General features: G+C 43.3%; 1 protein-coding gene across 3 annotated transcripts in view; it reads right to left on the bottom strand.

Moving 5' to 3' along the window:
* The window catches only part of FERMT1 (FERM domain containing kindlin 1), a 39736-nt gene extending 13054 nt beyond the window's left edge, over positions 1–26682 (bottom strand). Inside the window, exons 1-10 of one of the 3 annotated variants that reach the window (XM_084622523.1) lie at positions 26574–26682; positions 25197–25296; positions 21945–22118; positions 18274–18507; positions 13790–13936; positions 12889–13102; positions 10961–11063; positions 9353–9460; positions 2507–2638; positions 2298–2347 (exon numbers count right to left, since the gene is read on the bottom strand). In XM_084622523.1, the coding sequence (XP_084478649.1) occupies positions 2298–2347; positions 2507–2638; positions 9353–9460; positions 10961–11063; positions 12889–13102; positions 13790–13936; positions 18274–18507; positions 21945–22095 (1139 nt within the window). In that variant the 5' untranslated portion in view covers positions 22096–22118; positions 25197–25296; positions 26574–26682. The remainder of the gene's footprint in view (positions 1–2297; positions 2348–2506; positions 2639–9352; positions 9461–10960; positions 11064–12888; positions 13103–13789; positions 13937–18273; positions 18508–21944; positions 22119–25196; positions 25297–26573) is intronic. The other 2 variants (XM_084622524.1, XM_084622522.1) reach the window with 2 other exon arrangements.
* Positions 26683–27656: the final 974 nt, after the last annotated feature.

Genomic DNA, 27656 nt, shown 5'->3' with positions numbered 1-27656 from the left:
AGTACTGTCCATTTAGTACTGGAGCTGATTGGAAAATGAGCATTTTTCCATCTAGAAAATTTTGACGTCAAAAATCCAAAAAACTTTTTGGCAATGGATAATATTTGGTTTTCATTTTTCTGACGGGAAAAACTCCAAACCACAAAAACAAAACCAATAAACATTTCAGAGGAAAGCGGACACCAGCTGTGAAAACTTTTGTTTAGTCAAAAACCCAATTTTCCAAAAAAGAAGAAGTTTGGACAGAAATTTTTCAACCAGCCCTACTTATTACTCATTTAACAAAACAAAGCAAACCAAAAAAACCCAAACACCATAGTTCAGTAGTTCTTGGGCCAGATGCGAGTGAACTACCCAATATTATCTGGTTTCAGAGTAACAGCCATGTTAGTCTGTATTTGCAAAAAGAAAAAGGAGAATTTGTGGCACCTTAGAGACTAACCAATTTATTGGAGCATAAGCTTTCGTGAGCTACAGCTCACTTCATCGGATGCTCAGATAAATTGGTTAGTCTCTAAGGTGCCACAAGTGCTCTCTTTCTTTTTGCCAATATTATCTATCACTCATACAAATGCAAAGATTGTTTTCCCCAGTATGTTGCAATGACACACAGTGATTCAACAGGATGCATGTGAATGCACCTGTCGATGCAAACATGTTCGGGTTTGCAAAACAGTGTATTTAGCGTGCAACAAAGCAAGTATTAGTACACTACTAACCTTTTAAAGGAATGTTTTACATCTAATCTGATTTTCATATATACTTTGAAATGCCTGTGTGATTTATAACATTCGTAATGGTTAAAAATAATCACTGAATGCTGTCTAAAGATAACCGTCTTGTTGGGGGTGGTGGGGGGGAACAAACAATCCATTCCTAAAACTAAGGAACTGATAGCACTTAAAAGGGTTCAGTTCTCTTTCATCTTAACACACCTTGGAAGCGTCATGACTGTTGAATTGATTTCTTTTCTGGCAACCTTCATATGCAAATATGACAGCTATATATTGCAGGTTTATTTGAGCCATTTAGCAAGCGAGGTCAGTTCAATATGATTTGTCAAGAGAATGAAACTGATAAATAATCCCACAATAGAAGGCTTCGTTTCTCTAAAAACTGGGTCCGTTTTGAAAGAACAAATGGTTACAATCTTGCAGTTACTGTGATGTGATTCAGTACAACAGTCTCCGCATGACCGTTTGTAATGTGATGATAGAATTGTACTTTTTGGACTGTTTCTTGTGTAGGTTACAGGTTATTAGGCTTGGCAGAATTCAATTTTAAAAAAAAATAATTTTGACAGACATTTTTATTTTTAAGCTTATTTTCCAATTTTAATCAACTTAAATTTTCACAGTTGTGGGGACCCATTGGGGTTCAGATGATGGGGAGGTCAGACATTAATTATTTAATGACAATAGATGTTGAGATTAAAAATGTTTAAGTTTTATCATCATTAACACAAATTGTCCACATCACATGTCAAAATATACAAGTAAATAGCCTTAATTCAAACTCTAAAAACTTCTCAAGTAGCATTTTTCTTACTTTGCCTATCTGCAAACTTTATGATCAACAGAAATAATTTTTCATCTGTTTGTGTGTGTATGGTGAAATCGAACTTTACCAATAAAAAAATCGAACCCTTTGAAGGCTAGGTATGAAAGACCTGATTCACTACAGCATTACTCCAATTTCAAACTGGTGTAACTCCATTTGAAATCCTTTAAATCTGGCCCCACGTTTGTGTTACTGTTTCTAACCAGCTGTAATATTTAAGTATTTACTGTTAAAAATATTAGAAAGAAATGCAAGATTGTGAGGAGGACTTTCCCCCTTAAGTTATAAATTTTTGGAGACAAAAAATAAAAAAAAAAAATCAAATTGGAAGAAAAAAAAGTGAAAAATTTGATTTAGGAAAAAAAGGCAATTTTTTTTGTCAAAAGAAGTTTTGATGGAGAATTTTCAGAGAACTCTGATGTATAAAGGGACGGATCTTCAGGAGGTGTAGTTCCCTTGACTGCAATGGAGGTACACTGACACAGTGTACACCAGATGTACACCAGATCAAGATCTGGAAAAAAAAAAACGTAACAAAAAAGCAGATAAAAAGGACATTATGCCGAAGTATCAGTTATGTCATTTGTTATATACAAATATCAGATATCTTCACTGCTCTCCTCAAAATCATTGATATAGTTAGAGATCACTTGGACAGGATTAAAAGGCAACAAAACGGAAGGAATCTTTACATGCATAGCTTTTTTTTTTGGTTTAATCTTTATGTATTTACTCACCTAAATAGCCTGAGATTATCTGCAAGTTTCGGTATGTCTGTAATGTCCTCCTAAGGATAATCAAGGATACATTCTATTACAACACACTTCCTAAACTGCTGTCACACTCTTCAGGTCCTGCTTTCTTACCAGAGTTCTCAGGATATAAAGCTAAGGGATTTGATTCAGTGACTTCAGTGGGAGCGAGCTCGGGACCCCAAATGACATACCAAAGTGTTATCCATTTTTCCACCTTCCAGCGTTACTTCCAGATTGGAAAGCGCAGCTTCCACTTCATCTACTTCAGATTCATTTGTGAAGTCTTGTGCCTCTGATGATAATGATAACTTGCTTAAGTGATACTGTAATAAAATATAGAGAGTTGGATTGAAAGGCCTAGTTTATTTCAAACATACTGTCAATATCACTAGCTACCTGTAAGCGAAGACTCTGAAAAGAGTGCAATCGATTTTCTAGGGTGGGGTCCACCTGGTATGGGCCTCCATAGTGAGGAATTAGGATGGAATTTCCATTGACTAAACAATAGGGTAAATACAATAGGATTTCTAATGCACCTCTGGCCCCGCAAACGTTTCTAAAAGATGTTCTGGTTCAAACAGGAATTATGCTAGGGAAGTTCTATGGCCAGTTGTGATGGGGGTAAGCAAGGCCCAATTACCCACCTAGGTACACCTGGAGGAGGACCCAGGGAGCAAGGACGACTAATTAAAGAGGAGGCTCCACTGGACAGGAACAAGGGGAGCCTATATAAAGCCCATAGCTGAGAGCAGAAGGGCGTGGGGCTGGGGTGATGGAGGATTCCCTGACCCCAAATGAAGTCACTCTGGAAACTGAAGAAGAGTCTATTAGAGAGGCAGAATGGGTACAAAGGGGTTGTCTACACTTACAGAGCTGCAGCGCTTAATGAAGATGCTACCTACACTAGGAGTATAGATTTTCCTCTGAGCGACGCAGTTGTACTGATATAAGTTTGTAGTGCAGGCCAGGGCAAAGTAGGGGAAAGAAAAGAATAGAAGCAGAATCAGATGATGATAGCAGCAAAAAAGAAAAGCTGAGGAAGGAAATAGCCCAAAATGTTCTCTTGGTAAGATCCCTAGCCAAAGAAATAAGATTACACAATATTAACCCTGTGAAAGTAGCTGCTTGGATTTAAAAAAAAAGTGTAGGGGATACTGTAAGAGCTAGGAAGCTGTGGGATGGTGATCTTCTAGTTGAACGTAAAAACAAAGAGCAAGCTGATAAACTGCTAAAAACTAAAATCCTGGGAAAGTTAAAATAAGTTACCAGCTACCAAAGTATTTGACTGAAATAAAGGGTGTAACAGATGGCATGGTATTAGAGCTGACCAGTGATGAGATAACCAAAAGCATAGGAGAAGATAAAGTATTAGTCACTTCCTTACTAATGAGTAAACGAGAAGAAAGCAAGGCATCAACAGCTGTACCGATTACATTCAAGGGAGCAACTACACCTGGGAAAGTAACATTAGGTTTTCAGATACTGAGAACTCAGCCATATAACCCCCGCTCTTAAGGTGTTATCAGAGCCAATGGTATGGACATGTAGTGGCTGTTTGTAAAGGGAAAACAAGACGTGGTAAATGTGGGGGAAAGCATTCCTATGAAAACTGTTGAGAAGAGACAGAGGTCATGGGTCGTAACTGTGATGGTAACAACAGTCTGGCATACGGAGGGTGTATTGGGGCAAGCTAAAGAGATACAAAAAAGACAAAAACTGTCAGTAACATGTGAAAACTGGAAGGAGACTTTCAAAGCAGCACGTGGAGAAGAAAAAGAGACAATCAGCACAGGAAAAGAGGACCTGCAGACAAAGCCTTGTTCTATAAAGAATATGATAAACGCCGCATAAGGAATAGGTTTTCCCAATTACCTACCAGTAGTGAAAAAAGAAAGGTTTATTGCATTTGTGATAAAAGTGATGGACTATATATGACAAACGGGGGGAATCAGAAAAAATGAAAATTAACAGAAGGGCACTGGAGAAATACTTGTATATTAGCAACTTGTCAATGGACCACATTTGTTCAATTTTGAATGAAGTTAATGGTGAAATATGACTAGTATGGGGATCTCAGTCTTTTGTTGGAATGCACACAGCCTGACAGCACATGGTCAAGTACGAAAAGGAAATACCCTGGAATTTTAAAGGCAAGCTTTTCAGCCACGTTTCCTGGTTACATATGACATCTGGTTTAGCTTTCATTTCCAGGATATCTTGCTGTTTGGCAAGACCAAAAACGAGGAAGAGGAGGAGGTGTTTTGTACTTTCATAAGGAAAAGCAGTCAAGAATGAAGAAGCAAGCCGACCGTACAATACTGCGAGATCCCAATGCAGAAGAGTAATATTTCTTTAAGGATTTATACTATTTATAATTTGTGGCAAATTAGGAAGTTCAGCGCTACAAGAGATAGTGAAGAATGCTAAAAGACCATGTGTTATATGCAGTGACCTAAACAGTCATCATAAATTGTGGGGAAGTAAGACAACTGGTAAACATGGTGCATGCTTAGAAAAGTTCATTGATGAAAACAATCTAGTAGTTTTAAAACAATGGCACCCCAGCTAGATTTAATGCAGCAGGTAGTAGTTTTTCCTAATTACATCTGGGAATTATAACAACAGGTATCGAAAGTAAATGCAACTGAGAAGTATATATGGAAGAAGGAATGGGGAGTGACCATTTCCCTGTATTTATTACTTTTCAAGGGCAAAGTAAGGTGGAAGACAATGGAAAGTGACCCACCTGGAATTTTAAGAAAGCTAACTGGGAGCTATTTACAAATAAATGTACTGAATTTGTGAATAATCATTGGGTGAGTGATGACAGAGAATTTCAGTGATAATGTAACAAAGGGATTAATGGCAGCAACTACGGTAACCATACCTGGGATATTTAAGTACCCCAAAACTAAAAATCACTTTCCATGGTGGAATGAGGAATGCAAAATGGCAGTTAAAGAAAGAAACAAATCCTATAAAAAAGCAAAAAAATACAATGAATAATGAAGATCTAATGAAGTATAAAAGTAGTAAGGCAATAGCACAAAGAATTATAAAAAACAAAAATCAAAGAAAGGGTTGGAGTAAGTACTGTGGGTGGATAAACTAAGATCCCAAAACATCAGAAATATACAGGCAAATTAGAAGAATGAATGGAATTCAGACTAAGGCTATGTCTACATGACATCATTTACAGCTGTGTCATTGTAGCACTTCTGGTGAAGATGCTCTAAGCCGACGAAAGAGAGCTCTCCCATTGGCTTAATAATTCCTGCCTCCGCGAAAGGCAGTAGCCACGTTGGCAGGAGCTCTCATATCCTGTCTGGGTAAAATTATGGAGCGAATGGAAGATTGGATGCCTATTTGGAACACAATGGCATTACAGAGATGGTGCAGAGCATTTTACGAAAGGAAGATGCACCACTGAGCACACTGCATAATTAGAAACTGTAATGCAAAGTAGTAGGAGATACAGGGGTCTTTATTTTTGAGTAGAAGGACCATACAGGTCAGAGTTGGGAAGTTATGTCGAATATATAGAATATTAACACTTCCCTGCGGTGTACCATTTTTATCAACCTAAGTGCTGGGGTAGGTGTCATTCTATTCACCCTGCTCTGTGGGTTAGGAGCAGGAATATTGAGGTGGCAGAAGAGAGACTCAAAGTGTTGGGAGACCTCCGGCTGGGGAAATGCATGGGATTTCAAGTTCTCCATTGCTAAAGCCAAAGGATTGTTTTTTAGAAAAAGGAATGTAAACAGTATCTGTATGGAGAACACATGTAGTTAAAAGGTTCAAATTCTGAGGGGTAATATTTGATACTAAATTACTTTGGAAAGATCATATAAACTATGTTAAAGATAAATGTACAGGAAGGATTAATCTGTTTACAAGGCTTCAGAGTAGCAGCCGTGTTAGTCTGTATCCGTAAAAAGAAAAGGAGGACTTGTGGCACCTTAGAGACTAGTCTTTACAAGGCTTGCTGAGACTAACTGGGGGTGGATAAGAAAACACTGCTGATGGCATACAGAGCCTTAATCACACCAGTTATGGACTATGGCTGCCAAGCTTTTGGGGCAGCACTAAAATCAGATCTTAAAAAATTAGATTTAACGCAAGCCCAGACACTACAAATGGTGTGTGGTGCATTTATAACACCACCTCTGTGTGCACAGAGAGCTGCAAGTGAAATGCCAGTTACGCTGTGAATGAAACTACTGGACCTAACTTTCTGGGCCAACGTTAATGGGAACTGCAACGATGAAAGTGCTAAACAAATTTATGAGCATTGTTGGGAATTTGATAGGCAAACTATAGCCTACCATGTTAGACAGCCACGTGCCGTTCGAGATGAAGTGTGGAGGCAGGAATTGAAAGACCAGGAAAAGCCGAATGAAATCAAAACTTTCAGTCATGGGAAAATGAGTTATGGATGGAAAGTCACATGTCCAAACATGGATATATATTTACTTTATAAACTTAAGGGTAAAAGAGAGGCAGTAGGTGTTTAAAAATGCAGTATACCAGTATATAGATGAAAAGTGGAGTCGGTTTTGTTAAATATATGCAGATAGGTTAAAAACAAACAAACAAAAAAACCAAAACAAACCCAAAATGGGAAGAGTAGTGACGGTATATTATATACCAAAATTGGGCATCAGTACATCTAAAAGAATATCTGACTATTTGGCTGTCACGCAGAGGTGGATTAAAGGTCTCCTGGGGCCCTGGGTTGGAGCAAGCAGGGGGGCCCCGGCACTGGAACTGTGGCCTGCCCCACCCCTTCTGCTGCAGCCCCACTCCTGTTCTACCCATGGCTCCACCCCATTTCACCCTCACCCCTCCCGAGGCCTCACCCCATTCCACCCATGGCCCCAACCCATTCTCCCCCTTCCACCTCCCCCACTGCGGCCCCAAGACTGGAGAAACTCTGTGCCGCAACGGGGAGAGCTCCTCCAGCCTCATGGCCGTGGGGGACGGAAAGAGAGATTTTTCCAGTAGCCCCAAATTGGCCAGAGCCTCTGGGCACGGACCCCGTGCAATAATCTGCCACTGCTGTCACAACAGCTGAACGAGTAGCAATAAATTAGATCTGGGATGTATGCCCAGCAGCAGTGGTAATTTTTTTCTGATTCAATCTCACGCTTTATGACAATAAAAAAGGGCATCTCAGTACGTAGAAGTGATTTAATCAATTAAGTTATATTTCTAATAACAGAGTCAGTACAGATGGGGATACGTGTAGCATTAGCTTGGACCCCAGTACATATTGTGTTAACACAGAACGAAATGGCGGACAAAGCAGCTAAAAATGCTGTAAGAAATGGAAGGATTGACATAGAAATACACTTGGGGAAACCTGGTACAGAGAAATGTAAAAGACAAATGGCAAAAAAATTGGATTAATGAAAAAGGAGGCAGAAGATTTTTTGAATGGTGCCCTAGAGTTCTGACATATATCATAATACAGGGCCTGGATTGGACTATGGAAGTGCTTTTATTAAGAGTACAATCTGACCATTGTGGCTTAAACAGAAATCTTTTTTAAATAAAAAGTCAAGAGATGGACTATATTTACCTGAAGGTGGAAGAAACAATCCATCATCTTTGATGGGTATGTCAGGGCTTTAACAAAGAAAGGGAAAGACTTTTTGAGGAATTCAAACATATTAAGGAAAAATAATTACATTATGTGATTTAGTAAAAGAACTGGGAAATGGGGTATTATTAAAGAGGCACTGTTACATTCCCTGAAGGACATCGGACAGAGCAAGAGGCTAAAAACCGCTAAGTATTGAGGAGTTATACCATAACAAGGAGAAAAAGAAAAGAAAAAGCGGGGGACTGCAGTCACTCTCAAGGTGAGAGACAGTAAGGTAGGAAGTAGCCCAGGGATACAGCAGTGAGGTTCGGTAATGTGCAGACCTTGGCTGCTTGTTGTAGGGTCTTTAGGCTGGAACCCATGTAGAGAGCAGGCCTAGGTTCCCCTACCAGCCACTGAGCAGTGGCACCATTAAGGAGCGGTCAGAGGAAGGACTGCCTGGGACACTGGGTCCTGAGAGACTTTGATACCCCGGAAAGGGAGGACTAGAGTGACCTGGCTAGAGGGGCAAGCCACAAAGTGGGAGCAGTTGAGTCCCAAAGGAGCAAGACAAGGAGAGTGATGCAGTGAGCAAACGCTGGAGGGATGTTGGACGGGCAGAGCTAATCCACAGATGCGGCCAGAAAGAGGCTGTTTCTCCCTGTGACACCTGTGTTATACAGGAGGTCAGATCAGATGATCACAGCGGTCCCTTCTGGCTTTGTAAGCTACAAATCCATAACTCCAGGCTTCAATCCATACTCTGGGGGCAAACTGGATCTAAATTCTGCAGCTGCAGACTGCAGGATTCTGTGGCACTCGGAGGTGGCAAACTTTGAATTCCATGGAAACTCCATTTTAAAATAAAGGGATTTTATCATCAACTATTATTTGTGTTGTAGTAGTCCCAGTCATGGGCCAGAACCCTGTAGTGTCGTATGACCACAACGCTATTCATTGTCAAGTTAAACTCAAATTTACTTGACACTGTCCCCACGTTTTCAGATTTTTATATTGTCAAAATGTAACTGCATTGTAGAAACCCTCAGAGAGCAAAGAGGGATTTTGAACGGTAGTAAATAAAGCAACTCTTTTCCCAAACGAAGCCATTATTAAAAGGCTACCCGGTAGGCAGTTAATACTGAAGAAGAAATGCTTTCTGAAATGGAAAAGAAATAGCTCTCATTTAATATGGTTATAGTTGCTTTAGAAACGGTTAATAAATGGTTACATAAGGCATATGTGTTGCATGTAAATAATGGACATTGTTTTAATCAGAGCATGAAACACTTCACAGAATCCAACAATCAATCTCTGGATGAACTCTAAGCACAACTGCAAACAACTGCTCAAGTTGAGGAATTAGCTTGTGCTCTTTCCATTACGTTCCTGCCCTAGCTTGTGTCCACCCCTCTTGAGAAAACCGGTTTTTCAACTAGGATCAAGTACATGCCTGTAATGCAGCAAAGATCAACATTTCTTCCTCTGTGCAGTCAATTTCTTCTAATAGGATGGCCCACCGGGCTTGTTCATATAGCTGGTTTATTCGCACCGCATCATACTGGAGGCAGAGAGATAAAATGCTGCATTAGTTCATGTAGGAACTCCTTGACTAGAGGAGACAGTGGATGACATTCTAGCCCCATTGACGTCAATGGCAAACTTCCCATTGACTTCAGTGGGGCCAGGATTTCACCCAGAATGTTTTAATCAGACTAGAAAGCACATTGTTATTTATCTAAAATGCCTGAAAGGAAACAATTAATTCACACCCCCACAAGGCAAGATTTTTAGCTGGTATAAGCGGGTACAGCTACAATTTACAATGGAATTTTCCTGACTTACACCATCTAAGGATCTGGCCATAATTAATTGATGTTTTTAACACCAAAACAAAAACAGCACTCAACTTACTGTAATCTTTGTAAAAAGAAAAGGAGGACTTGTGGCACCTTAGAGACTAACCAATTTATTTGAGCATAAGCTTTCATGAGCTACAGCTCACTTCAAGTCACTATCAGTGCAAATGCAAAGAACTAAGAGCTAAACTTAAAGTACTCAAGGAACTTTAGGAGCTTAAGTCCCAGTTTCAAAAGCGACTTAAGCACTTGAGAGTCCAAGTCCCATTAAAAGGCAAGGAGACTGAGGTTCCCAGTGGAATTTCAGTGGGCATTCGGCACCTACATATCTTTAAAAGTCTGACCCAAAGTGACTTTTGAAAATGAGAATTAGGCTAAGTGCTTTTGCAAATGTTACCCTGATTATTCTTGTTGCCCATGTTGAGAGAAATGCAGGAAATAAACAAGCACTTTTGAAAGCCTGACCACTTCTTCTGGTGGTCTTTGGACTAGGCCCTTATAGTTAAGAAAATCTTAGGGCTATATCTTGGCCCTGTCATCTCAAGGGCCTGGAGCCCGGTTAGGGCTACACTCCCTGCTCACAGAGCACTCCATGCATCCTGGCGGAGTTCAGTGTCCTTGATGGGTTGCTGCTTACGGGTTGGAATCTTTAGTGACTCCGTGGAGGGAGGCTGGGGGGCAGGTCTCAGCTCTAGAGATCTGGAAAGGGGGCACAGAGATGAACAGCCCACTGGGATGCAGAGCCCCTCTGCCATGCAGTCAGGAAGAGAGGCAGAAACAGGACCCCCAGCGACAACCCCAACAGATAACAGGAATGTACCTGGAGGTGGACAATCCTGGGGACACAGCTCTGACCTCTCTCCCATTTTTCTGGCCTCTTTGGACCCAACCCAACTGCCAGTGAAGCCAATGGGAGCCGTTCCACTGATTTCAATGGAGCAGGAGCAGTATCAGGCCTTTTGATACCGGAGGGGACCATGATGCGTGAACAGTCACTTGGGTATCAAATACTCAGCGAAGAGGGCAAACTCTTAGCTGAAAGATCCGCAAGGAGCAGAATTCACTGAATATGAGGAGACTTCCAAGCAACTCTTTATTGCGATTCCTAGCTAAAACGCAAGAGACTTGTGCTGCAGCTCCTAAACACGAAAGCTGGCCAAACAAAGAGAAACAACAGAAACCAAGAGTTAAGAGACTCTTACTTTTGGATTCAGATCAAAGAAAGCGTAGTACTTAAAGCGTAAGAGAAGCTGATCGTCCTCCTGGACGCCTTGTTCCATAAGCGATCGTGATGAATCCAGCCAGCTGGAGAAAAAATGAAAGACGAAGTCAATTGTGCCCGGAAAACAATGTCAGATACAAAGCTACAGAGTAACTCTAATGAACGAATAGTTTTGGCTCCTACAAGCACAGGCAAATTCACATAACTCAAGCATGCTGCATTTTTGCATAGGTGTCTAAAGTACTGAAACAAAGGTACACAAGAACTACCAGGCTGGGTCACAGAATCCTAGAATATCAGGGTTGGAAGGGACCTCAGGAGGTCATCTAGTCCAACCCCCTGCTCAAAGGGGTCAGACCCCACATCCACCCAATCCACTATGCTCTTTTCCAACAGTAGCTAGAACCAGTTGCTTCAGAAGGTAGTGTAAAAAACCCTGCAGTAGGCAGTTATGGGGTAACCTGCCCCCAAGAGAAGTTTCCTCCTGACCCCCATTAGCGAGATGTTGTTTAGGCCTTGAAGTATGAAGATTTCTGTCCCTTCCAAACCTCTCACCTATTATTTTAGTGCCTGCTATTATAACTCCAGCTACTCTGGTCATCCATATAAATGTCTAATCCCCTATTGAATCCTGCAAAGTTTGAAAATCTGAACATACGTTCCAACATTGAAATACATAAAAAGTGAGCCGTTACTGTTCTTGAAATGAATGCTAAGAAAATCTAGTGTCTTTATGCCATACGATACAGACAGCACCATGCAATAGCTTGTTAACTTTAAGCACATGAGTAGCCCCATTGACTTCTAAGTGCTTTGCTGACCAGCTCCCTAGATGTCTAAATGACAAAGTAAAGGCTAAAAGACAGGACCTCTGTCGGCGTGCACTAGGTCAGCTTGTGGGATTACAAATCCTGATAGCCCCCATCTAACAAGAGCCCTTGCTGGACATCTCATGCCAAAGCACGCACCAAGATCATCATATGTCAGTAAAGACCTAGGAGTGGTCTTTGTTGGTGCTGAAGAGCCAGCAGAGGGAGCATGCAGTAGTCCACTGTTTAGTCAAGGTGCATTCCTGGGAGGAATTACTGATTTGCACTGATCAAGGGGAGGGGTGGAGCCTTAAGTGACAGAAAGCTAAAAAAAAATGCAGTTTTCCTTTGTGGAAAACACTAGCAGGCTCAGGGATTCCTCTGCCAGGTCTTCAGTTATGGCTGAAGTCTAGGCATGCACACAGAGGAGCATGATCGACACATGATCTACAGAGGACGTGGGTCTGTTATAGCTTCCACTTATATGGCAACTGCCATCTTGGTCAACACACTAGGGATTGAAACTGGGTCCTCCAGAACTGAAAACAGAAGTCTACAGTAGGGCTGATTTAACAGAAAAACACTTTTGATGGAAATTTTTCAAAGTCCAAGCTCTTGAGTTTGGCTCTTTAGCTCAAGCTGTAGCAGCTCATGCTTTTAGCTTTGGAGGTCCCCAGTTCAATCCCTGCTGTGTCAATGAAGAAGGTGGCCATCACACATGCCCTCAGCGCTTTATTTAAGGAGGAGCCACGATTAACAGAGGGCCAAATTCTCCTTTCAGTTACACCAATGCGATCTTACTCATTTCAGTGGCTTTGCAGTGGTCCGATAACATAAAAAGAGTCTGGACTAAATTTTTATTTATGTTGCTGATCACTTAAAACAAAATCCCACCCCCCAAAAAAATGTGGCATAAAGGCAAAAAAAGAGTCAACGAAGCATTTATGAGACAAGAACTAGATCAAAGGACCCTTTTTAAGAAACCACGCAGCTAAATGCAAGAGTTATGTTTTCAAATTCTGTGTTTCATTTCTTAAAAGGCCTTGATTGGTGCCAATTCGGCTAAGCGAGCTTACATGCCAAAGAGAAGCATCCTTACCCTGCATTAAGTTTGGCTTTGTCAGCTAAGGTCCGAGGCTGGTACATTTCAGCCAGTGTTTCTGGAGAACAGTTGGGATGGCTGAAGGCAAGGATGTTGCAGTTCGGTGCGGTCAGAGGGCTGTCACTGAACCAAGTAATAGTAGAAGAGACTGGTGTTCCATTGACAGGATCATAAATGGGAGTCATAGTTTTACTATACAAACCAGGACTTGCTGCAAGTTAAAAACAATAATGTATTATTATAAGGGAGTTGGTAGTGGCCGCTCTCTTTAAGTTGCTTAACGCTTTATGTTCTACAGGATTCTAAACCTTTTCTTTGAGAAGCTCTCACACCTCCATTGTTCGAAGCAGGCCTTAGATATTTGCCTGGGGAAATGCCCGCTGGGTAGAGAAGCACCTTTTCGTTGTCCCATGAAACTCCACTCAGATTTGGCGGAGATATAAAATGTTAAAAAGTCAGCAGTTCCATTCTCTCCCTTGCAGGCTGTCAGAACGGACTGACCATTCCAAGGCTGGTCTCGTGCTGCCAAGGAAGCAGCAGTATATACTGTCTGCAGGGCTGGGGCCTTAATCAGTTACCCTTTTTGTCTGTGTGGGTCTTTCATGAGCACCGGGACAGAAAAACCATTTAAAAAAAAATAGGAAAATGTGATTGTAAAGCCACAATGGAGACTCAAAGGCTAGGATAGGACCTGAAACTACTTTCAAATAATTTTTTAAAATCTGGCTAGATTTCATGTCAACAGCATCCCTTTAACTTCTGCTTCCCTGCAAACCTCTGCACCTCCTCCTGTTTTAATTGCACAACATGAAGAACTGTTTCCCCCTCCTTGGGCTTAAAATATTTCTCTTAAAAAGAAACCAAACAGCGGAATAAAGTCCATCTGAGTTTTTGTTACCTGGTGATCCTGAAATCACTGGAGAGTTGTACAGGTTTAAAATGTCTTCTATGACTGGTTCTTTGTTATTCTTGTCTTTTTTCTTTTTCTTTTTCAAAGTATCTTCCGATTGTTTCAACAGAGAGAGTTCTTCTGATCGTCTAATATCTACAACGATAAGTGCTGAAGTTAAGGCTATGGAATCTTACAAGATAATGGCCAATAAAAACAAAACATGGCAACATCACTTGGGACTCCTCCGTATTCAGGGCTGTATCCTACAACACATCTCCACAGAAGCACCCACAATTCAGCCGCAAAGCCAAGTGAAGACCAAAGATGCAGTGGTGATGCTGAGAACTTTGGAAGTGATAGTCTTACGGTGATAAACTAAATAGATTCATAGATATTAAGATCAGAAGGGATCATTATGATAATCTAGTCTGACCTCCTGCACAACGCAGGCCACAGAATCTCACCCACCCAAATATTGAGGTTTTTGGGTCTAACAAAGAGACAGTTAAGGGATGACTTAATTACTGTCTATAAGTACCTACATGTGAAACAAATATTTAATAGTGGGCTCTTCAATCTAGTTGAAAAAGGTATAAGGTGATCCAATGGCTGGAAGTTGTAGCTAGACAAATTCAGACTGGAAATAAGGTGTAAATTTTTAAACAGAGTGTGTAATTAACCATTGGAAAAATTTACCAAGGGCTGCAGTGGATTCTCCATCACTGACAGTTTTTATATCAAGACTGGATGTTCTTCTAAAAGATCTGCTCTAGGAGTTATTTTGGGGGCGTTCTATGGCCCGTGTTACACAGGAAGTCAAACACGATGATCCCAGTGGTCCCTTCTGGCCTTGAAATGTATGGTGTGGGTTTTCCCAGGATTTAGCCCTCTTTTTGTAATAAAGTATGGCTGTTGATTAATCGCAGTTAACTCACGTGGATTAACTCAAAAAAATTAATCGCGATTAATCGCAGTTTTAATCGCACTGTTAAACAATATAATACAAATTGAAATGTATTAAATATTTTTGGATGTTTTTCTACATTTTCAAATATATTGATTTCAATTACAACACAGAATACAGTGTACAGTGCTCACTTTATATTATTGTTTTTGATCACCAATATTTGCACTGTAAAAACGATAAGGGAAATAGTATCTTTCAATTCACCTCATACAAATACTGTAGTGCAATCTCTTTATCATGAAAGTACAACTTAAAAATGTAGATTTTTGTTACATAACTGCACTCAAAAACAAAGCAATGCAAAACTTTAGAGCCTACAAGTCCACTCAGTCCTACTTCTTGTTTGGCCAATCGCTAAGAGAAATAAGTTTGTTTATATTTATGAGAGATAATGCTGTCCGCCTCTTATTTACAATGTCACCTGAAAGTGAGAACAGGCATTCACATGGAACTTTTGTAGCTGGCATTGCAAGGTATTTAGATGCCAGATGAGGCATACGAATATTTAGCATTTCATGCTTTGGCCACCATTCCAGAGGACATTCTTCCATGCTGACGACGCTCGTTAAAAAAATTATGCATTAAATAAATTTATGACTGAACTCCTTGGGGAAGAATTGTATGTTTCCTGCTGTTTTACCCGATTTCTGCCATATATTTCATATTATAGCAGTCTCACTTGACGACCCAGCACATGTTGTTCAATTTAAGAACATTTTCACTGCTGACTTGGCAAAACGCAAAGAAGGAACCAATGGGAGATTTCTAAAGACAGCTACAGCACTCAACCCAAGGTTTAAGAAACTGAAGTGCCTTCCAAAATCTGAGAGGGATGAGATGTGGAGCATGCTTTCAGAAGTCTTAAAAGTGCAACACTCCAATGCGGAAACTACCCAACCTGAACCACCAAAAAGAAAAATCAACCTTCTGTTGGTGGCATCTGACTCAGATGATGAAAATGAACATGTGTCGGTCTGTACTGCTTTGGATGGTTATCAAGCAGAACCCGTCATCAGCGTGGAAGCATGTCCTCTGGAATGGTGGTTGAAGCATGAAGGGACATAAGAATCTTTAGCATATCTGGCACATAAATATCTTGCGGCGCCGGTTACAACAATGCCATATGAATGCCCGGTCTCACTTTCAGATGACATTGTAAACAAGAAGTGGGCACCATTATCTCCTGCAAATGTGAACAAACTTGTTTGTCTGAGTGACTGGCTGTACAAGTAGGACCGAGTGGACTTTCTAGGCTCTAAAGTTTTACATGTTTTATTTTTGAATGAAGTTATTTTTTGTACATAATTCTACATTTGTAAGTTCAACTTTCATGATGAAGAGATTGCACTACAGTACTTGTATGAGGTGAATTGAAAAATACTATTTCTTTTGTTTTTACAATGCAAATATTTTTGATAAAAATATAAAGTGAACACTTTGTATTCTATTGTAATTGAAAAATATTTGAAAATGTAGAAGACACCCAAAATATTGAAATAAATGGTTTTCTGTTATTGTTTAACAGCATGATCATTCGATTAATCGTAATTTTAAAAAATTGTGCGATTAATCACGATTAATTTTTTAAATTGCTTAACAGCCCTGTAATAAAGTCGATTGCATTTGAGAAGACCATAGTACAGATTCTCCTCTGACTAACACCCATGCAACTGCCTTTGACCACGTTGACTTCAGTGGAGGGGCTTGCGCCAATCTAAGTGAGAACAGAATTAGGCCCACCATAGCTGAAATACACACATTTCATTTCCCAGTTTATAGCATTTCATTTTCACATGCATGCCCAATCTTGACTATATGCTACTGATATGAATGCAATATTGTGCTAAGCACATATGCTGTTAGATGCATTCCTCGTACTTTGCTTTCTAGAATATAAGAGTATTGTTCATAAAGAAACTTTACATCTGATTCATTCATGCAAAAACATTCCAGGTTGAATTAAAACATGAACCGCATAAGCAATTTTTGTGGGTAGGAATATTCAAATCCAATCAAATGCTGGTTAAGCAATTATGGTGTCACTGCATCATAGCTGCTAAGTGTAATAAAGACATTCCACCCCTTTTATACTCCAATGCTAGAAGACTGAACTAAAAATTGCACTGTGGTTAACATGGCTTGGATTGACAAATTTTTTATGGAGCTAGGCATGTTGATCTTTGAAGATCTAGGTTAAAATGGGGATTAGGTATGCTCTCAAATGAGAAGAGCTTGGAGATTGATGTGGTCTCAGTTTAATCCTATTAGCTAAAAAGTTACTGTAGATTTGGCATATTTCAAAGCCACTGCAAATCGCAGCTTGGGATAAATCTGTCATTGGCATACCAGGCTTACTGTGGCTCAGCACTGTAGTATGTTGACAGGGCTGTGCTGGGAAGCAGGATGGATGTCCTGGTCTGATCAGTGCTACAAGTTTCTCAAGCACTAAAATTCACTTCTTAAGAAATAAAAAACAATGGGCCTGATCAATTCTCACCTCATTTATGCTACTGTAATCTGGGAGTAACTCCACCCCCCCTGTGGGCTACACTGTTGTGAGGCCGGTGCAAGAGCAGAACGGGGCTCAAGCTGTTCCGTGCACAGCGTGAAATGGGTTGGTGGCTCCAGCCACCTAAAGCCACCCTCAGAACTCTCGCTAATCAGCAACCACTATTACCTCTAAGATGCGTACGCGCATACAGACCCTAAACCCCACGCACATGGCGAAACACTGCGCGCACAAAAATTTGCACAGAAGAAATTTTTTGCGCACACGGCCTGTCAAAAATTAGAGGGAACACTGGTCACAGGAGAAGCTCCTGATAATGTTATTGATCAGGGATCTGTAAGGGCGGAGACCCACCTTCTTAGCCAACCGGCACTGGATACTGAACGTAAAAGTCTGTGCTCTCTTTGGAAAGGTCTGGGACTGAGGTCATAGAGTTCAGGGCCAGAAGGGCCCACCAAACCTGCTGTATAGCACAGGCCACCAACACCACCAGCCACCCCCACACCAAGCCCAACAATCAGAATGAGACCTCAGTGGTTTGAGCATTAGCCTGCTAAACCCAGGGTTGCGAGTTCAATCCTTGACAGGGCCATTTAGGGATCTGGGGCAAAAATTGGGGATTGGTCCTGCTTTGAGCAGGGGGTTGGACTAGAGGATCTCCTGAGGTCCCTTCCAACCCTGATATTCTAGGATTACAGCCCTTGGGAGACTAAACTATTGTTCTCTGCTGTAGCAGCGTGGAGGGACAGAGTGCACCAATGCCTGGGGCCCTGTTAGTGGCAGGGAAGTGATATGCTCACATGATCTTAGCCTGTGACCCTCACCCCATGCTACAGAGGAAGGCAAAAAGCCACCAAGGTCACTGCCAATCTGAATGGGGGGAAATTTCTTCCCAGCCTCGAATACGAGGGGTCTCTTTGAACTTGGAAGGAGTTTTGCATGAGTAGGGGGAGCAGACACCAAGCCAACAGGAAGCCCTGAAATACACCTGCAATCAGATGAAGCGTCACTTACTGAGGGTTTTGCAGATGTCACTGACAGCCTTGAACACCACCGAAGAGAAGCTGACCTTCAGCCGCACGGTTTTCATGTTCGGCAAGCAGAGGCGCAGCATCTTGTGCTGCGTGGTAAAGAGCAGCTTGGCATCCGCCTGCACCCCACACTTATCCAGCGTCCAGTGGGTCTTCAGAAGCCAGCACTTCTTCTGCTCCCACCAAAGAGCGTAGTCTGACCAGTCCCGTGATAAATCTAGGGCAAGATCAAACAAGGGCATGCAAAGTATGCGATCAGTAACAAACTATAAAGCAGATCCACTCAGAAGTCTTGTTTTGAAACACGGAGCTACAGATCAGATGAACAATGAGAATGTTATTAATATCTGTACTGCGGTAACAACTAGAAACCCTGAGATCAAGGCCCCAATGTGCTACACACTGTACGAACACCCAGTAAGACAGAGGCCCTGGTTCAAGTTCCCTGAGGAGGAAAAGGGAATTAAACAGGGATCTACCATCTCCCAGGTGAGTGTCCTAACTATTGGGCTATTCTAGTGTATGACTCCCTCAATCTCGCCTGCTGCTGCTGTTCCACTTTAATTTAATAATTAAATATTAATTGGGCCAGAGAAAGAGTGAGGATGATTCTACAGGCTTGTAAACCTGAGAGGTGGCAGATCCCTGTTCCAATCCTTTCTCCCGCTCAGGTGGAGGAGGGTCTTGAACTGGGGGTCTCCCACATCCTGGGGTGAGCACCCAATCCACTAAAGATTGTGAGGAAAGTCCCACCCCAGCTGTTTTGTGTGAACTCACCGGAGGGGCCCGAGCTGGGAGGCATGCTCAGAGGCCACCTACTGGATTGGGCCCCTGCATGCGACTTGGGAGCAGAACACCTCTTTCCCAGTTTGTGAACTACTCCAGGGCGTAAGCAGGAAGCGGGCATTCAGATGCCCATCTCGAGGCAGTAGTGTGCACGCTCAGGAAGGAGATGGGCACTCAGAGAGGGGTTGCAGTGCACCTGCCCAGAAGGGAAAACCTGAGATGCCAAGTGAGGTTAGGCACTACAGGGTTAGGTGGCAGCCGAGCGGGAGGTTTGTGGATCGCAGTGGTGCCTGTGAAGGGGAACAAGGGGAAAGACGGGGGACTCAGGCACTGAAAAATGCAGTGACTTGCCCAAGACGGCTACAGCAGAGCTAGGAGGTGAATCCACATCTTCTGAGCTTTCTCCCACCCTTTGCCCATTTTAGCTATTTGGATTAGAATCTCTTCAAGGCAGGGACCATCTCTCACTATGTGTTTGTACAGCACCTTGCACAGTGGAGCCCTGATCTTGGTTTGGACCTTCACGAATGACTATAAGATAAATGATAAAAAAAAAAAAAGATATAACTGGAGCAAATATGTAGCTGTATGATTTGACAGATTTTCCTTTAATCCAGAATTCTCTACATTATTGCAGAACACACTTCTTACAAAGAGCTTCTAAATAATGAACAACCTGAGCATCATTTCACCCATCACCTAATGAAAATTAACCAGAAATTTAGTTGGATGGATTATCTTTTAAATGCAGGAGCTGCTCGAAAGAGACAAGGTCTTGTGACAAACTACAGCTTTGTGACAGTGCTTATCTACTGCTGGAAGAATAGTTTCCTTGGTAAAATTATTAACTGATGGAAAATTTTTGACCAGCTCTGAAGTGCTTTGGATGGAAAATGTCTATTTCATCAAAATTGAATTTTCTGTGGGAAATGTCAAGTTTTAAATCCCCCCCCTCAGTTTTCATTGAAAAAAACCTAACAAACTGCCTCACCCAGCACCCCGAACACAGAAATGTTTCGATTTCTGGCAACCTGACATTTTTTAGTTCCGGGGAAAATTTTTAGGTTTACTGAAAATTTTTGCCCAACTGGCTGAAATTTTTCAGGTTTTGGTTCTCAAAAACCAAACATTTAAAAAAAAAATGAATTGGTTTTCAGTTGCCAAACCTGAAAACAAAGTTTTTGCTTTTTTGATGAAAACCTGAGAAATGGTGGATTCTCCATCTCTTGATGTCTTCAAACAAAGACAGGATGCCTTTCTAGAAGATATGCTTTAACCAGATCTAATGTAGTGGGTTGAATACAGGAGTAACTGGATGAAATTTAATGGCCTGTGTTATACAGGCAGTCCGATTGGATCCTTTTGGCCTTAAAGTAAGAAGCAGCTCTCATTTTAAAACAAAAAATTAAAAATATATCGAACAAAGCAAATTCATTTGTTTCCAGAAAGTTGTAATGTCGAAAGAGAACAGACACAGTTCATGTAGGATCTGGGGTGTGTTGTTGACCTCTAGTTCACTTGGTACTGTAGATTTCTTTTTGTTAAACATCACAGGTAAAAGTCCATGCAGCTGTTCGGTTAAAGGGGTGGAGTACAAGGGATTAAGGGAATGGACTTTGTGACCTTTTAAATTTTCCTTTGAGTTGTGAAATTACCCCGGTTTCCCCATCAGCTTCAACAGCTCCAGGCTGAATAGAATTTAGGCACTCTTTAAGCTCTTACAAATGAATCCAGTGAACTCTTTTCTACAACAACCACCATCTTGGAAAAGAAACAAGCCACTCAGAAGCATGTTTGATGGTGAAATGCCAGGGCATGTGTGTGTGTGTGAATTCTTTAGCATCCTTGAGAACTGGCCTCTCAGTTTGGATGACACTAAGCCCTGGTCTATGCTACAAAATTACTTCGATGTAACTATGTCACTCTGGGGTGTGGATAATCCACACCCCTGCACAACGTAGTTATACTGACCTAAGCGCCGGTATAGACAGCGCTTTGTTGACGGGAGAGCTTCTCCTACCAACATAGCCACTGCCTCTCGCGGAGGTGGAGTTATTAACCGAGGGGAGAGCTCTCTCCTGTCAGCTTGGGCGTCTTCCCCGGAAGCGCTAGAGTGGTGCAGCTGCGCTGCTGTAAATTTGTAGTGTAAACCTGTCCTGAATTACAATTCACAGTCACAAAAGAGGTACAGAAAGTTAGTCATGACAGGCCACGCTATGGACTGAGCAAGCTGACCAAAGATGACGGCAGCACTGCTGTTGTATAGGGTAGTCACAAAAGCAAGACGAGAAGTCAAAAGTCAAAGATATGAACAGCGGTGCCCAGATCACATCTCTTCTGCGCCCAGTGCTCTACTCTGAGGAATGCAAAGCCCACTGAATGCACACCTGGCTAATAGAGACAGGCCCTGCTCAGCAGTCAGCAAGAAGGTAACCAAAGATTGCGAGATTTGGAGAGAGCGAATATGCTTGTGGAGAGTGTGGTGGAGGAAATATCTGTATTATGTGAAATCTAGAGACAATGACATTTATAGTCAATATTTTTTTCAGGTATAGTTGTATCTGGAAGCTCCTTCTTGGCCTGTGTGGATCCAACTGCAAGATCAGGACCCGGGATAATTATTTCGGGATGCAGCTTATGTCAGTGGCTGGTACACTGGATTGAGACTCAGGAAATCTGGGTTCTATTCTTGTCTCTGTCACTGAACTGCTGTGGGACTGAGGGCAAGTTACTTCACCTTGCTGCATCTTTGTTTCCTCTCGAACTTTTCCTTTACCTGGTCTATTGAGCCAAGGAAGGGGAGGAGGGGGAAATCCACACATGTAATTTCAATAACAGCATGCCAGTTAACTCTCTCTCTCTACTCACTGATTTGTTCTACTAATTTGAGCATCACTCCACCAATATGTAGGTCTCCCGAGACCCGAAGTGTAAATTCCTTTTGCTCTTCTTCATACTGGTGATCGACTGTGACAACGAGCTCCCAAGAATTGTATCCATATTCGTTTGAGGAAGTCATCTCAGCAATCTCTATTGCGAGTTCTACAGAGTAGAAGAAATCATAAATCAACAGATGTTCAAAACACAGTGCATTTCAACAAAAATAATAATCAAGACATAGACAATTAAGGCCCTGATGCGGGCAACAGCTCAGAGAGAAATAGCAGAAATTTAAGCAGAGGTGTGGCATACGTTTCCTCCAGAATCTGCTCCCGCTAGATTTGAATGATTTTAGCCACGAAGTCAGGAAATATTTCTTCAGAACAGGGGGAATTTGAACCAGTGAAACAGCAGACACAGCTCTGTTCAAGCAAGCTTCCCACTCCCTGAAGCAGACCCGCTGATCACGACTTTACAGACGCTATGGTGGAGGCTGTGAAGTTTCGTCACTCCGTCTATGTAAACTCATGAATTCCATTTGATTTTATGCACCCTGTTTATGACTGTGACCTTCAGTGTGGATTATAGCTTCCTTTTTATGGTAGGAGATGCACCACATCTGAAAACCTGAAATAGGGCCATCAGAAACTGTACAGCCTTACCCAGATAGCTCCAGAGGGGTGCCAGGTAGAGCCACTAACTTTTAGCAACCCTCTGCCTTTCAGAGTGGGGGAGGGGGAGAATGGAAAATCCCCCAACGTGAGAAGAGAAGCAGGAAGAGGTGTCAGACCCTGCTTTTCAAAGGACAGGCTCTCTAGCAAAGGGAGGAAGACCATCACCAGAGCGAGGAGACTCAGAAGGGGATGTGGGGGGCAAGATGGACCTGGTCCCCTATGACCAAACCCTAAAGGACTCTCAGGAGTGGTAAGGACTCTGAAGGAGGAAACTGCGTTCAACTGTGCATTGTTTTTTCCATAGGTCTGTAAATCTCTTGTGCCGTCTATGAGTAAGGTGCATGTATGTTTAAGAAGTTCTTGGCAAAGCCTGAGTGAGTACCTTGCGTTATCTGCCATGTGTCTCCGAAGAGTTAAACTATATACTGGAGCACCCATGAAGGTAGAGTTCTGGGGAGAGTGTGCATAGGATTTGGGGCAGGTTCAGAACTGGTTTTGGGACCTAGGGCAGCTGGACTATGGGGTCCCACAATCCCACAGAGGGGTGTAGGATAGAATGTGCCCAAGAGGTAAGGACTAGAGAGAGCATCTGGATGCTGCTCAGATTCTGTGGGCTTGGGAGCAGATGGGATCCAAAGACTGGGTCCAGTACAGCAGACTGGTGACGGCCCACTAGTAGAGACCCTGCCAGGCCTGCAACAGAGGCAAAGAACCATTTCTTTGCCTCTTTCACAGCGACAATGTAAGATTTTTTTTTTAAAAAAGTCTTTGTATCTCATTTGGTCAGATTCAGGATAAGATTTCTGGCACTGGCATGCCAGCATTTCCCTTCTGCTGCATTTGCCACAGGTCACCTGTAAGCCAAGGTGACCTATTAGACCAAAGTCCAAGAAGAGAATGCCTAGGGGCAACCTTATCAATGGCTGAGGAAAATTAGCCTTATGATTCATCGATTTTAGTCCTGATTCAGGATGGGTTGTGTGTGTGGACTACATGACCTCTCAAGGCCCCTTAGAGGCCTATACTTCTATGATGAGCTCATCTAGTCTCACCCTCTATAGAACACAGGCAAAAGAACTTCAAAGAAAGCATTTATGTCCCTAGGCGTAGCAAACTGGAGAACACGGGCAATGATCCCACAACCTCTCACGTGACATTCCACTAGGTAGCACAGTCTGTCAGGGGAACGGCATTCTCCCTCAGCTTTCTACTCAGGTATAATCAGTTTCTGAGGGTGAACCATCCAAATAGGCCCTCTTGCGAGGGAGAGGGAAACTGAGGGAAGCAATGGTCAATCAATGAGGTGGGTAGGGATTTCAGGATTACTCACCCCCATCCCAAAACACAAGGTCCAAACTGGAACCCACTGCGAGTTAAACCAACAGCCTCCTTGGTTAGCGTCACGGTAGCCATGAAATCCTGGACCCCATTCAGAGGATTTGTCATCCACATGGATGTTATAGTCACTGATCACTAACAGGATCACCAGCTCTGGCACCTAAATACTCTTCCTCCTTCTCTTCAGTTTGGGTTACAGTGAAACCTCTGTTTGTGTTTAAAGCTAAAAAGGCACATTAGGGCCCCAATCCTGAAGTTTCATTCATGTGGCTGGAACCTTGTATCTGGGTTGAGAGCCACTGGCTTTCACAGAGCTCCGTGTGGGCCCAAAGATCCCCCTGCACCCATCTAAGCACAGCTGGGCACTACGATGGCCAGGGGCTGCTCTGTAATAATTTAAGAATGCTGTGTGTGAGCTGGTTATTGGGATGTTCCCTGTATGACTACACTGGGTTAAACAGAAAGGCTAAAGAATGACTTGAGATGATACCTCAGTAACCACATGGGGGTTGTTACAAGGCAGGGGGGAGAGCCACTGGCCCTGTGGTGACTGGCCCAACCTCCTGTTGAGCCTACCAAACTGCGATTGGACAGCAGGGACCCAAAGCCCACAAACTGAGAGGACAAGGAATGCTACAAACGATTTTCTCTCTCAAGATAGGGAGATGGTTGTTGCTGAGAAGCTGGTCAGACTCAGACACATACAGACACCTGCTGGGGAGGCATGAAGAAGTTAGACCATCCCCAGGAAGGCCTATATCCGTGTCAAAAACCTTTCCCCCCCTTATGTTGTGCTTTATTATTGCTGTCGAAATCAAACAATGCTTTGGGTTAAAGCGGCCATCTGGACACTCTGTTCACAGACCCCCAAAGGGAAGTACCACAGATGCTGAACCCAGCTGGACCTGCTGGGAAAGCATGGTTGATGCAGCCCCCGGCCTGGTCTAAGAGTAGGAGAATCCCATGATTTCACCCTGGAGAGGCATGAAGCAGTGCACTCAGAGAAACCTGGAAGGGGAGAGAGGTGCAGCTAGCTCTGTAACTGTGACAGGTGCCTTATTTGATTTATTTCTCTAAAGTCTCTCTTCAATATTTCTCTTTCAAGCCAGAGGTTTTGTCTGTGATAATAAAAACAAACACGAATAGATAATCTAGCAGAGAAAGGCATAATGGGTACCAGTGGCTGGAAGTTAAAACCACACAAACTCAAATGAGAAATAAGGCATACATTTTTAACACAGAGGGTGATTAACCACTGGAGCAAGCTACCAACAGAAACGGTGGATTCCACATCTCTTGGCGTCTTCAAATCAAGACTAGATGCCTTTCTGGAAGATATAATTTAGTCACACACAAGTACTGGGCTCAATGCAGGCATAACTGGGTGAAATTTTACAGGAGGTCAGACTAGGTATAATGATGCCTTCTGGGCTGTTATGAATGTATTAAATCAATAGTTCTAAATAATGTCATAGCAACAACAGAATAGAAATCACTTAATTGCTGGGAAACACATTACAGTTACCTTCTTTAGAAAACACACAAGGGCACAGATAATAAATCTTAGCCCTTACTGCTCCAAACTTTACACACTTTAATTAATTTTAGAGTAAACAAACTGGCCTGAGGCCCAACCCTTCTTCAACTGAAGCCAATGGGAATTTTGCTTCTTTTCCTACTAGTTGAAAGTGTTTTTTTCCTTAGCTTAAATGATCACACCAGTGCAAAAAATAAAAATATTAACAACATCAACAAAAAGAACTCTGTTTACCGTAGGTATTTCTTAAGAACCTATGGCCTTGGCATTCAAGAATCGATACCAAAATTTATAGCACCTATTTAAAAACCATGCCATTTGGGTTAGGAAATCAAGACTCTCAAATGTAAGTTTTAAAACATCGTACAAAGCCCTCAGGACGCAGCTTGCTGAACCCACTACCAAAACTTCCACTGGCTTCCAGGACTGCAGGATCTAGCCCAAATTTCTTCAACAGCAAACACTTATGGGACACCCCAGAATGACACTGAAGAAGTGTAGGAGGCAGGACTATTTCTTGATTTAATGGCTACCAGCGGTTAAAGTCAGAAAATCTGGTTGCCCCACATTCCTCCTCCAACCCCTCCCTCCACCTCAGTCATTTCAGCGTGAACTTGGAACCGCTGTTTGTTCTAAAGCGGGTTTTTACACGCAGAAGTCTTTAGAAGCCCGGTGGAAATCAAGAACGCTCCCTGGGACTTCCACCAGGTATTTGTGCAAGCCGAGGATTTGGCCTTAGGTATCCAGATCTCCTTTTCCAAAGAACCTTTTAAGGCCATTAGGCTTTAAAAAACAAACCACCCTACAATTAATATGTCTCCCCACAACTAACTGCCTCTTGCCCCCAGGTTACAGATATCACACAGAGCAACCTCTTCTCTCCCACCCACATAGCAGGAGCTGCCCAGAGACCTGCAACCCGTCGGGCTTTACGGAAGAACCACCCCCTCCTTCAATCACTCCTGCCAGAGGAAGCAGAGCAGAGGCTGGGGGGAAGCTGCCCACTGGGGAAGGGGTCTGGCGGCCCCTGCTCAGGGTCGTTCCCCGCCCACCAGCGCTCACACTCACGTGCCTTGTCCAAGGGCAGCTCCCCGACCCGCGGCTGCTCCCTCCGCCAGCACCTGGTGCCTAAGAACGGCGCGGGGGAGGCGCCCGCCTCCCGGCCCGGCCCTGCCCTGCCCTGCCCTGCGCTGCGCTGCGCCGCGGCGGGGCCCCGGGGAGCCAGGGCGCGGCGTTCGCTCTGCCCGCGGCTCCCGCAGCCGGCCCGGCCCCGCGCCCGCCGGGCCCCCGCCCCTTCTGGCAGCGGGGCGCGGGCGGGTCGGGGCAAGCCCGCCGGCGCCTGCAAACAACCCATTGCCCTCGGCCGCTCCCCAGCTTCATACAGCACAAGCTTGTGGCACCGTACAAATTATCCGCCCGTGGTGCTTCTGTGCCTCCCTCCGGCATCGTAACTGAGCACCCCCAAGGCTTTATAGTATCCCCCGGTACAGATGGGGAAACTGAGGCACGGGGAGGCTAAGGCCAAAGCCCCGAAAGGTATTCCGGTATTCACTGGAATCAACAGCAGCGTCAGGCACCTCAATAGCGTTGAGGCTCTGGAGCTAAGTGACTTGCCCAAGGTCCCCTGGGGAGTCGGTAGCAGAGCAGGGAACTGCACTTTTCCAGAGTAGCTTTTTGCCCCGGGATTCTCCAACCCACGCGCCTCTCTCACGGCTCTGGCAAAATACAGGTCGGTCCCCCTGGTGCTTACTGACAGGCCTCGCACGTTCAGGTTCTCGTGCGTTAGTTTGGGTAAGACGGGGCCACAAACAAGTGCGTGAGGCCAGACATTCTGGCGGAGTCCAGTGTTGGGAAACTTTGTTTAGGATGTCAGCGGCAGCCCTGGACAAAGTATAGCTGTCAATCCCCTGCTCCCGCTCCCGGGGCAGATGTAACAGAGGATGGGGATTTCCGGCCACTCCTGAAAGACTGGGAAAGTATCAGACTGTTGTCACCAGCTGCTGCTGTGGGTCACCGCACCCTAATGAGCAGGTAGTTCCCGGCTTCTGCTGCAAGTTGCCATGTCTGGTGTGACCTTCCTCCCCTGCCAGCAGGCCATGGAGGGACAAGGAGGACAGCAGCCCGGAAGTGAAAGAACAAGTAAGTAGGAAG

This window comes from Lepidochelys olivacea (genome assembly GCF_965140295.1).
Source record: "Lepidochelys olivacea isolate rLepOli2 genome assembly, chromosome: 3".
Taxonomy (NCBI): domain Eukaryota; kingdom Metazoa; phylum Chordata; order Testudines; family Cheloniidae; genus Lepidochelys; species Lepidochelys olivacea.
The sequence above is the reverse complement of the archived record's forward strand: the minus strand, read 5'-3'. Positions and strand labels throughout refer to the sequence as shown.